General features: G+C 34.1%; 1 protein-coding gene and 1 non-coding gene across 2 annotated transcripts; one reads left to right on the top strand and one right to left on the bottom strand.

Moving 5' to 3' along the window:
• Window positions 1–607: 607 nt before the first annotated feature.
• On the bottom strand, window positions 608–6,737 carry LOC134232539 (GPI mannosyltransferase 1-like). The gene is made up of 5 exons (XM_062714515.1): window positions 6,529–6,737; window positions 5,063–5,592; window positions 4,622–4,880; window positions 3,731–3,832; window positions 608–1,013 (listed from the first exon to the last, which is right to left on the bottom strand). Exons 1-5 carry the CDS (start codon window positions 6,694–6,696, stop codon window positions 843–845), a joined length of 1,230 nt encoding a protein of 409 aa, XP_062570499.1. The 5' UTR covers window positions 6,697–6,737; the 3' UTR covers window positions 608–842.
• A 1,282-nt stretch (window positions 6,738–8,019) lies between these two features.
• On the top strand, window positions 8,020–8,092 carry Trnav-cac (transfer RNA valine (anticodon CAC)). The gene has a single exon. It is a non-coding gene; the product is annotated as a tRNA-Val (tRNA).
• The last annotated feature ends 4,275 nt before the right edge of the window (window positions 8,093–12,367 follow it).

The following is a 12,367-nucleotide window of genomic DNA, read 5'->3' as shown; positions in this document are numbered from 1 at the left end:
AAAGATCAGTTTCAAAGAAATTATATCCAAGATATTTTTACAAACTTTCTATGCTGACTAGATATTGATGAGCTATGCAACTGCATAAACATTCTTTTGACCTTGACCTTTCCTTTGACCTTGACCTCACTTTTCTTAAAGTAGCATTAAGCTCATTTTGACAGTTTCAAAGGTACAATTCAAGATACTGTAATCAAACTTTGTATGTTGATACATACTATACAAATGTATCAACATTTTTTACCTTGACCTCTTCTTTGACTTTGACCTCATTTTTCTCAATTTGGGTTTAACTCAGTTTTAAAGAAACCATTTATAATGTTTTTATCAAACTTCATAATTATGCTAATATAAACTAATTTAAGCATTATGATTATAATGGCAAAGTTTTGGCATGTTTTACTCTTGGAAACCCAAAATAAGTGTCAGATCAAAAAGTAAAATAGGAGGTGCACAGTGGAACTATGTAATAAACATTCTGTGAAAGTCTCATCAAATTTCATTCATCGGTAGAGAGTTGCCGATAAGAGATGGGCAGACATACAGATGGACATCCTGATCACTAAATACCCTCCAACTTTTCAAGTGGGGCTTATAAAAAAAGAAAGACTTTTAAAAGACTTTATTTTTTTAAGTAAAAAAATAATAAATAATTTAGGCAGTGAATAACTTATAAAGTGAAAAATGATTTGACAATCACAAACATGCTGAAGTATTATACATCTGTACATGTAAGATGAAGCAGTTGGATTGTTATTATTTATAGATACTGTATAAGCTAATGAACCACTCAGTGGTAAATTTTATTTGTTCAAAGTCTATTTAGATGCTGTGAGTAACATTTATTTTTGTTTTTTGACATTTTGTCCCCAAGGTGTGTATTTATAGCTGTCTATAATGGCTCCTATTACTACTACATTTATTAGAAAGAACAAGATCCCAGCAATCCAAACAAAAAGAAATGTGTTCATTCCCTCAAATTCCAGTAAATATGCTGGCAACAGCCACATGCCCTGAAAAATAAAATCAAACAACATTAAAATACATAATATACATGTACACTGCAGTATTTATAAGTAATGTTACAATGATTTAAGGGACTCCGACCCTCAGCCAGGAAGGACAACTCTTTAATTCATAATTTAATTCAAGAAGTCTTTAAATGAAGCTTGAAAATTAAATATTTTCATGCAACAATTTTCATTATATGCCTCTCAATGTACTTCAAGGTTCTTTGTAAAGCTCCATAAATCATTTTAATTTCATATCATGTTAATAAGCTTTGGTATCTAAAAATGCTTTTATGGGATAAAAATTTCTACTTTTAATTAGACCTTTCTGAAGTTCAAAGAACCTTAAAGCACATTCAGAGGCATATAATGAAAATTGTTGCATGAAAAGATTTAATTTTCAAGCTTCATTTAAAGACTTTTTGAATTAAATTATAAATTAAAGAGTTGTCCTTCCTGGCTGAGGGTCGGAGTTCCTTAACAGCTTCAGAGAAAGGTTTTCAGTGGACATGATAACTTAACTGTTAAAGGTATACAGTGGACATCATAAGTTACATGTCCAAGGTGTTGAGTAACATGACAACTTACCTGTTAAGGTGTTCAGGGGTCATTATAACTCACCTGTCCCAAGTTTTAGGTGGACATAACTTACCTGACCAAGGTGTTCAGTGGCAATGATATCTTTCATGTACCTGTCCAAGATTGCCATGAACATGATAACTTACCTGTCAAAGGTGTTCAGTGGCTATGATAACTCACCTGTAAAAGGTGTTAAAACCATTTCAAGTTTAGTTTGGACTTTCAGTAAGGAGTGACATTCTAAGCACTACATGTTTACCGCCTGTCAAATGGCGAACAGATTCTCATTGGTTAAGAAATTAATAACAACAGGAACTTTAAATTGTTGTTGATAACGATGAGACGACTTAAGCTCCACCTCTTTGCAGGAGGAAACAATGTAATTGGTTATTCGATACACTAATTGGAATTTGCCCAAATTTCTATCCCATGTATATTTCAACAGTGAAGGAAAGCTGTGTAAATTTCAGAAGCTAATTATGTAATGTCAATAATGCCACGCCTTACTGAAAGTCCAAACTAAAATGGAAATGGTCCTAACTGATCATAATAACTTGCATGACATGAAAACTTGCCTGTCCAAAGTGTTCACTGGACATGATAGCTTACCTGTCCAAAGTGTTCACTGGACATGATAGCTTACCTGTCCAAAGTGTTCACTGGACATGATAGCTTACCTGTCCAAAGTGTTCACTGGACATGATAGCTTACCCCCTGGTACCTGACCTGACCAAGGTGTTCAGTGCACATGATAACTCATCTAAGTAAGGTGTTCAGTAATGGATATATGCTGAATACTGTTCTATATGTAAAATTATCAGACTGTTAGGGCCGAAAACTGTCTGATAATTTTACATATAGAATAGTATGAGGCATACATCTTATTTAAAAATTGCCATTTAAATGTCTAAAAGTTATCTGGAGGAGTCTGATGATAACACAATGGGAGTTTAGGCATCCATTGTTTTCTACCCATCTGATAAGTAGATAAAAGAAATGAGACAGTAAAAAAGTGAGTGAACTCTTGTTTCATTTCATTCATTCAATGGCAGTTGTTTAGTTTAGCAGGACAGGGGTCCCATGGTGAAAGATTTTTTTGGGGGGAACATTTTTATTTATGATGTGCATAAATTGACATTGATACTGACATAATTTTGGGTGATTTTATAACCATCACCATGGAAAGTAAAAATGCGGATTTTTACCCTGAAAGTTTAGTTTAAATAATGGAAATATTATCAGGTTTTAAAATTGTGGCCATCGGGAACAAACATAAAATAAGGAGATTTGCAAGACTCTTTTTCAAAAATGGATTTAAATTCACTTATTCAAAGTGCTGTATCAAAAAAGAGTGGAAAGTATTAATGTTGTGGAAAGTTTAGACACTTTTTTTCATGGATTTTCTATTTTGTAGCAACTTAATTTCCTTGCGTTTGCTTTCCCTGAATTTTTTCCTAACATTCTTATTGGGGGTTTCTGGACACATTTAACTTCAATTTCACTCTTCTTTTTGTTTTTTAAATACCATCCGATTTTGTTATCATTGCCGTCCGATAATATATTATCAGACTGGTAATTATTATTATCGGATGGCTACAGGTAAATTTTTAGATTGCAAGAACAAAGGCATGACGTCACAGCAATGTTTTAAGTGGACATGATAACTTACCTGTCCTGACCAAGGTGTTCAGTGGACATGATAGTTTACCAAGGTATTCAGTGGACAAGATAGCTCACCTGACCAAGGTGTTCAGTGGACATGATCAGGCACGTAGCAAATGGGGGGGGGGTTCAATGCCCCCCCCCATACTTCTTTCCCAAACCTTACTTATACTATAGGAAATGTTCAGTAAAAGGCTGGTTGCCCCCCCCCCCCCACCCCACTATTAGTGATGTACAGAAAATGTAGTATAATAATTGGTACTGAAACTTGGTACTAGTACTTGCTTGTCAACTTTTTTCAGGTAAGTAAAAAAAAAATTTCCTCAGCTGGCCCCCCACTTTCAAAAACGCTGCTGGGTGGCTGGATATGATAGCTTACCTGACCAAGGTGTTCAATGGACATGATAGCTTAACTGATCAAGGTGTTCAGTGGACATAATAATGCAAGTGTCCAAGATTCGGTTGACAGTATGACTCACCTGTCCAAGGAGCCAGAGTACAATCAGAAAAATTCCCTTTCTTATGGACATGGTCAAACTTGGCAAAACCAGGGGTAGCAAACATAGGTACCATAAAAAGTACTGCAACAAAAGATCAGATTCTTTTTCAGGTGGAATAATATACATGTACTTTGTATTTCAGACTTGAAAATGAATGGTTTGCTCCTCTTTAAAGTTTTTTACTACCGTGGAACATGTATACATTCCTGTGTACAAAAATGGCAGCCCATGGTGGCCCCCACCTACCCATGTTTTTTTTAAATATAAAACTAGAATCTACATTATTTGAGGATGCTTCCTTATGAATGTCAGGGCTAATGATCATAACTTGTAGTTATGGCTTAGGCCATGGATTTAAGACCCTGAGTAGCTCAGTTGGTAGAGAACCTGACAAGTGATGCTGGGGTAACAGGTATGATTTGCGGTCCTGCCATATATTTTCTCCTTTCCTGTTACATATTACCTACTTTAAAAGAAAGAAATTTGGAGAGGTACACAGATATAAATGTATACATAATAGTAAGACAGCACAGGCACCCGACATTACTTATTTTTCTTTTAATAAAAATATACACGTACCCGCAACCTAAAAATACATGCCGAACGTAAGAGCAGGTCATCGAGGGGAGCAGGTAGCCCATCTCCCATGACCAGCTCAGCAAACCAATAGAACGGAGGGTTAGGGTTATTATTAGGTAGGGGGTATAATTTTTTTTATAAAAAGAAAAATAACATCAGGTGCCAGTGTAAGACAGATAGACAAACACTATATGAGTGCTCAGCCCTCCTAAATGATCTTAGCAGGGTCCTTAAAGGTGTGTTATGTATTAATTTGTACAGTGAAATTGCTCTTAACTATAAAATACTTACCTGAGAAGTACAAACTTTGTTGAATGTCACAAAAATGAAAGTGTTAAGAAAGAAACTCATAGGTGGATCCTTGTGAAATTTGTAGGAGCACAAAGTAAACAGAATGAGTTGAGGGAGGAATGCTGCCAGTCCTAGGGCCCCAGAGTAAGGGGAATCGGCCGTCAGGTAAAGCATGTAGAAATACACAGAAAAATTGTGTCGGATGTCTCGACGGGTGACGTGGTATAGATATGTCTCATGCAGAAAGTCCCAGCCATATCTAGGGAGGGAAAAAACTAATGAACATACATAGCTGGTTTGTCACATTATTTTTTTTTGTAACAATATACAGTGTAACTCAGGTACTCTCTTCTAAAATGACAAATCAATTAATTCAATAATTATTTAAAACATAAGAAAAACAAATATTATGAAAATTGAATGGATGGAATATGTACATACTTTTGATAACACAGTCCTGTCAACAGAACAAAGGTAACTGCAGAAATCAAAACTAAGACAAAGTTCTCCTTGGTAGGCCACAACATTTTCTGTATTCGGTGTATAACTGAAGTGTGTAGAGAATTCTGACTCTCGTTGCTGTAGTATGAATATAGTGCTAAACAGTAGGTCACTGGGTAGATTTTGACATGGACAGAGAGTGCATAACACACAGCCCCTAGAACTATTTCATTTTGCTGGAATAGTTTTAATGTTAATAATACAATAAATGACATAATGGATTCTGCACTTCCTCTGCTGGACACAGTGATGGATATTGGATTGAAGAGCCAGATGGAAGCACAGAAAAGGGACCGGGTCTGCCCTGTGTTTTCTGACATCAGTAAAGCATAGATTAAGTAGCCACACAGGACGTCAAACATTACAAACAACAGCTTCCCAAATAATGGGGAGATAGTTATGTTGGGCTGAAGCATCCATGCCAATATGGGAGTGTAGCGATATGTAGACCTGTTATATGGCGAAGAACCCTGAAAATATAAAATGTGATGATATGAATTGAAGAAAATGAATTAAAGAGTAATTGTGCTTGCAGTTCATAAAAATTTGTGTACGTTTTACATTTCTGTACGTATAACTTAAATAGTATTAAATTTTACCGCTTTTGAACAGGCGACATTATTATCATACCTATTTTTGCACGCAAGAAAATATGCAGAATGAGAATACTCAAAAAGTTAAAAGTGCAGCTAGTATATCAGGTCCAGTACAATCACTAGATTTAGCTATACGTAGGTAGAATTACCTACGTAGCTTTATTTACCTACCACAGGCAGCTTTATTTAGCTATTTCAAGGTAAGTTTTCAAAAGTTTTCTTTTTATTAAAAAGAGACAAAAAGTCGCAGTTAAATGACTATTGATATTTATACTACGGAGGCTTAAAAAAACAATCCAAAGCAGAGATAGTTTATACATTGCTGCATTTGGGCAATTTAGAGCAAAACATATAATTCCATTGTTTGGTTAACTGTCCTATCTATTAGGTGCGGTGAGGCATGACTGAGTATGATTACTTCACATTGTGCTGAATGATTACCGACCTATTATCGTGTTAACCGGAATTGGACTTTTTTGTCATTGCATTCAAGGAGTAACTGTTCTAACTGTCATACATAGCCACAAAACTTTCAGAACTTTGATTGCAATTGCGCAGAAAAAGACATTTTTCCAAGAGGGATTTTTTCATGAGTTGTTTTCAGATGAGTTCAAAGTTGAAAATGATCACTGCATCAATTTAAATGATATTTTCTGCACACCCTGAGAAAAATGCTTGTTACTAGAAATAAATCAATTTGGTAGCTAAATAAAGCTACCTCAGGTAGGTAAATAAAGCTATGTAGGTAAATCAAGCTACGTAGCTAAATGTAGTGATTGTACCAGACCTGTATATAGTTTACAAGTTTACCTGGTTCATATATTCGGCGGCATCAGTAAACACAATATAGTCTACGTCTGTATACTTCACAATTGATGTCCTATCTTGCCATTCTCCATATAAAATCATTGTCAATCTTATAAAAAGCCCTAGACCCAGCGCTACTCTTATATCCAACCTCGGATTCGTGAATTTCATGCTGATTGTAAGGACAAATTGAAAATGAAAGTAGCATGGAACATGGGAGGAAGTTGTATTCCTATCTTGTGAAATATATCCGACGAAAAAATCCGGATTACATTATTGATTACCAGTAAAACAGTTCTTATAAAAACATATCTGTTTATTTTTTGTTTTAAATAAAAAGGTTCTTTTATCTATTTATTTATTTATCGTTTGTCTTCTCTGAACAAACCAGAATGTAATATTTCCTGAATGAATGAAGACTTCATAGTTGCAACTACTCTGCTATCTTTTCAACAAAAAAATTATAAAAATATTTAGTAACTTTAATGTTTCTTTGAAGTATTAAAATATTTTCACTTTCAATTTCATTCAACTTTTCGTGATATCTAGTCGTTAAACGGTTTGCTTCCAATACTTAGGGATTGCTGATAACATGTATGTATTATTAAAATGGTTAAAATTAATAAAATCGCCATTTTCCCTCATTAAATCATGATTGATGAAAAATATGCCATTGGTTATCCATTTTCGTTTAAACGCATAATTTTTTTCCCGACTTTGATATCATTATTTAGCCATATTAGTTAACTTTGAATTTCACAAGGGGCTGTGGTAGAGTTTTGACTAGCTTTTCCTCATTTTTCCAGAATGGATTAAATCTATTTGAAATGGTTTCTAAACTTTCATATCTAAGATACCACATTTTTTCGTTTCCGAATTTTTATGTCGTGTCTGAGAGAAGAGTTTCCATGGCGAATCAGAAAGATGCTAGATGAGGAACTTTAAGCCCTCCGTTTTCTGTTGAATTATATAGAACTGTGCGCTCGATCTTCCATGCCCTATGGAAAATTACTCATTGAAATAATTTATTGACAAGCACAGTCGTGATCTTAACATGTTAATTTCGATATGTGTGTTGAAGATTTTTTTTTTTTACAAAAGCAAAATCATTACCACTGAGAAACCTCTTGAAAGCCAACGTACTTTTAGATGTACATGTACCTTTGTTTACCGACTTGCTTCTACTGTAATTTTTATAAAACTTTATATCTGTCTGCCTATATCTATTCATAGACATATAATCTAATTATACGTCTATGACCTATTGTAAACTTTAAAATTCTAGTTTTCTTAATCGAACACACTGTATTATATTGTTATAATATATAAAAATTAAATTGAGAACAGGATGAATGGTTATTTTTCTGCTTAAAATTAATCATCTTTATTGTTTTAATCATTCATTAAGACTATGTTGTAAATTAACCTTTTTAAATAATAAAAAAAAAATGAGAACATGAAATAGGTGGATTTTTTAAATCATGGTTGCTAACAGGTTTCGTAGTGTAGTGGTTATCACGTCTGCTTCACACGCAGAAGGTCGCGAGTTCGAGCCTCGCCGAAACCTATAAAAATTTTTTCACGCTCCCTTGAAAAATATTGATTAACGGATAGAAAACTGAATAAATTCCTTTTTAATTTTTTTAAAAAATATGTTGGCTGCTGATAATTTTTTGTGAGCTTAATGATACATGTATATGCCAGAATAAAACAATATTTGTTGTGCTATCAAAACCCAGTGGGTAAAATATCTTAAAACATACGAAATTTATTTTTTAAAAGATCAGTATAAATTTTATTCTAATCCATGACCAGTTTTAAATGCATGGACGTAGCATCGTTATTGAAAGTGAGGTGGGCTGGGGGTGCAATAAAAAATCAACCTGTCAGAAAAAAGCAATAAAAAAAGGGGAGGGGGATGTCCAAACTCGAAAATCCTATTTCGTGGGGTCGGTTTGGGTTTGGGTGGATAGTACAACTAATTTCAGTATCATTTTTTCATATACATAACACTTATTTGCCTTCACTGCAACTAAAACTTTATACATTTCAATTTTTTTTTTCGGAAAAAAAAAATTAGCTGTACAGTTACATTTTCTTCTTTTTCTTCACCAAATTATTAGTATATGTAACTTGGTCATACATAAAGTTGCTTATTTTAACAGATCTATATAATTTCTTATGCTAGCGAGACATGTATTTAAACGAACATATTCGTTTTTGGTGGGGTTGGGGGTGGGGTTGGGTTATGATATTTATTGCTTAGACACTTTAAATTAGCCTACACATGATTTGCTGCAGAGACTGTAGCTCTCCGAAAAAATATATATCTATAGACCGGAGATCGATCAGTATATATTTTTTCGGAGAGCTACAGGTCTGCAGCTAACCTGCGTTTGAATCTCTGTATACTTACCTTTTTATCATGCCCCCATAATCGAAGATTCGGTTGTATATAGTTTTTGCCTTGTTCGTCCGTCTGTCTGTTTTGTCCACAAAAAACTTAAAACTTTTGGTTCCACCAAATTTTATCTCGTGATCTTGACCTTGAAGTTTGACCAACTTCAACCAAAAATTTCTGATTTTTAGCCATAGCCATAACTTTTGAATAGTCTGTGCTAGTGCTTTCCTACTTTACATGGGCATTCAGTATGACACGACAACAGGCCTTTGGATTTAAACTTAAAAAGTTTATGTGTAAAAAAAAAAGATACATGCACCTCAATTTTTTTTCTAAGCGATCCAAAGGCCTGTGTACGATACTAACTAGACAGAGACTCCTTATATTTCCATTTCAGTGTGAAATATATTTAAACAATAAAATGTCTTTCTTTGTTTGTTATTACTGGAATTAACGGTCGCAGCTATTGCAGAAAAAATTTACATAACCCGCTTACGCGGGTTATATATTTTTTCTGCAACAGCTGCTTCCGTTAATTCCAGCTAGTAATAACAAACAAAGAAAGACATTTTATTGTTTATATTATGTCTGTTTAAATAATCATTTAAAGAAGTATTAAAAAGTTTAATTCTTTATACGTTTCATTGATGGAACAGCCACTGATCAAGAAATCTGTACAGGCGACATGCCTAATGTAGTTCATGCAGTGATTAACGCAATGGGTTTTCTTAAGAAATAAAGGAGAAAATATTCAGTGGATGTAAATATTGTATATTTAAGACTTTAAAAATGTAGACATAGATTTTAAAAATACACGAGGAACCCCAATTTTAATTGTTCTTGCCCGCTGACGTCAAACACAAAGGCAGCCGCACGAGAATTACATGTATATTTGGCCTCCTTAGCATCAGAAACAGGGACAGATGCACACGAGATTTGCATGCGAAATCATTAAATCTACCCCGCTAACTTTCAAAGAGTTATCACAAAGCGTTATATCCTCCGCCCGTCCAGTCTCAAAGCATGGCATTATTATTGGAAAGTTTCTAAATTATTCCGTACATTTAGGAAATTGCTTCGCTCGATTTACTTCCAGATTTAATCAAGTGTTTAATTACAATATTGAATGTGGTCAATTGATGTTATCAAGTCATTTCCCAATACATTTAATTACTAGTATTAGACACCGAAAAGGGGATGCTGACCATATAATTATTAAGATAATGGTCTTTCGTTCAATTATGACATTTCATCAATGTCAAGCTGACATTGTCACGCTGACCAACAATATTTCACATTAATATTTACATCAATATTGAACTACATCAAACACACAATTAGTATATAAAACAAGATGTGTTCGTGAAATACTGATGCCTCCGTATAACAACATAGCGAAGATTAAACATTTCTTGAGTGCAAACTGACTGGAAATGCAATTTTGAAATATGAAAGTAGGCCAAGGTTAAAGTTTCTTCATAAGTACGGAAATCTCCATGGTCAAGGTCAAAAGATCAAGGTAATTGGTATACAATGAAAGGTCTTGCCACAAAAATACATAATTATGTGAAGTATGGAGGCCCTAGCCCTAACCCTTCAAAAGTTAAGGCCAAGGTTAAAATTTTTAAAAAGTTGGTCAAACTCCAAGGCCAAGATCAAAGGTTTTGCTATCAAATGAAAGGACTTGTCACAAGGATTACATATGTGAAGTATCAAAGCCATATCCCTTCTCATTCAAAGTTATGGCCAATGTTAATTTTTTTTCATAAGTACGGAAATCTCCAACGTCAAGGTCGAAAGGTCAAGGTAATTGGTATCCAATGAAAGGTCTTGCCACAAAGAATACAATTGGTCATATGTAAAGTATGAAAATCCTAGGTTAAAATTTTTAAAAAGTAGGTCAAACTCCAAGGTCAAGGGTCAGAGGTCTTGCAATTAAATGAAAGGACTTGTCACAAGGATTAAATATGTAAAGTATGAAAGCACTATCCCTAACCCTTTAAAACTTAGGGTCAAGATTTGCTTTTAAAAGTAGGTCAAACTCCAAAGTCAAGGTCAAAGTTCTTGGTATCCAATGAAGGTTCTTCTCACAAGGATTACATATTTTTTGAAATATGAAAGCCCAATCCCTTATCATTCAAAAGTTATGGCCAAGGTTAAAGTTCATAAGTACGGAAAGCGTCAAGGTCAAAAGGTCAAGGTTTTTGGTATCCAATGAAAGGTCTTTCCACAAAGGATACATATGTGAAGTATAAGTATATTGGTACGGTTCAAAAGAAATGGCCAAAGTAAAAGTTTGGAATTTTTGTGTAAAAGTTGTTCAAACTCGAAGGTCAAGGTCAAAAGGTCAAATTTGTTGGTACCCAGAGAAAGGAAAGAAAGGTCTTGTCATAAGAAATACATATGTGAAATATGAAAGTTATAGCTCCGATAAAATAAAAGTTATGGGCAAGGTTTTTGCAGACAAACAGAGAGACAGACAGACAGACAGCTAGAAAAACGGACGGACACGACAAAAACTATATACTCGCGAAACTTCGTTTACGAGGACACAAAAAGAATGCTTAAGAACCTAAATGACTCTCAAGAACATACAAGGATTATTATGCCTAGTACACATATGTCCTTAATTATCAATCAAATACACGAAACACAACATATATTAAAAGTTAATATATAGTTTGTTTATATATATTTCCATTTCTATTTTTTTTCTATGTGAGAACTCTGAACGTTAGCGGAGTTGATTTCTTAAATAATTCTACAGGAACGTAAATTAGGCATGTCGAAAGGTCAGGAGCTAAGGAAGCCAAATATGCATGTAAATTTCGTGCGGCTGCCTTTGTGTTTGACGTCAGTGGGCAAAAACTATTGAAATTGGCATGGGTGTCCTCGAGTAATTTAAATCTATGCTTACATTTTTTAAGTCTAAATCTACAATTTTATTTTTCAATGAAATGGAAATATCAGGAATCACTGTTTAGTTAGAATAGTATGCCAGGGACATCAACGATAGTGGGTAACATGTGATAATTTGCATAACGGGCAAAGTTCGTTATGCAAATTATCCCATGTTTCCCACTATCGTTGATGCCTTGGCATGCTATACTAACTAGACAGTGATTCCTTAAATAAGGTAAGTTCCAATAGTGTTACAAAATGCATAATTCTGATGCTAAAAGTTCCGAAATACTTGCAACTTATCAGAAACTTTTTAATTGTGAACATCGGGGAAACTATTTTATGTTAAAAGTTCAATAAAAACAAGATATGTTTGTGAAACACTATGAGCCCGGTGGCAATAAAGTTCAAAAAAGCTATTTTTGGCATATAGGTCACATTCTCAAGATCACAAGGACATTGTCCTTGGTGTCATTTGAAAGAACTTAAATAGTGGAGTATACATATGAAATATGAAGCCTATATCTCCTATGATTAAAA

The sequence above is a fragment of the Saccostrea cucullata genome, unplaced genomic scaffold (assembly GCF_032062105.1).
Source record: "Saccostrea cucullata isolate Sc308-1 unplaced genomic scaffold, CSIRO_AGI_Scuc_v1 ctg60, whole genome shotgun sequence".
NCBI lineage: Eukaryota > Metazoa > Mollusca > Bivalvia > Ostreida > Ostreidae > Saccostrea > Saccostrea cuccullata.
This window is presented reverse-complemented; position numbering and strand designations above follow the sequence as displayed.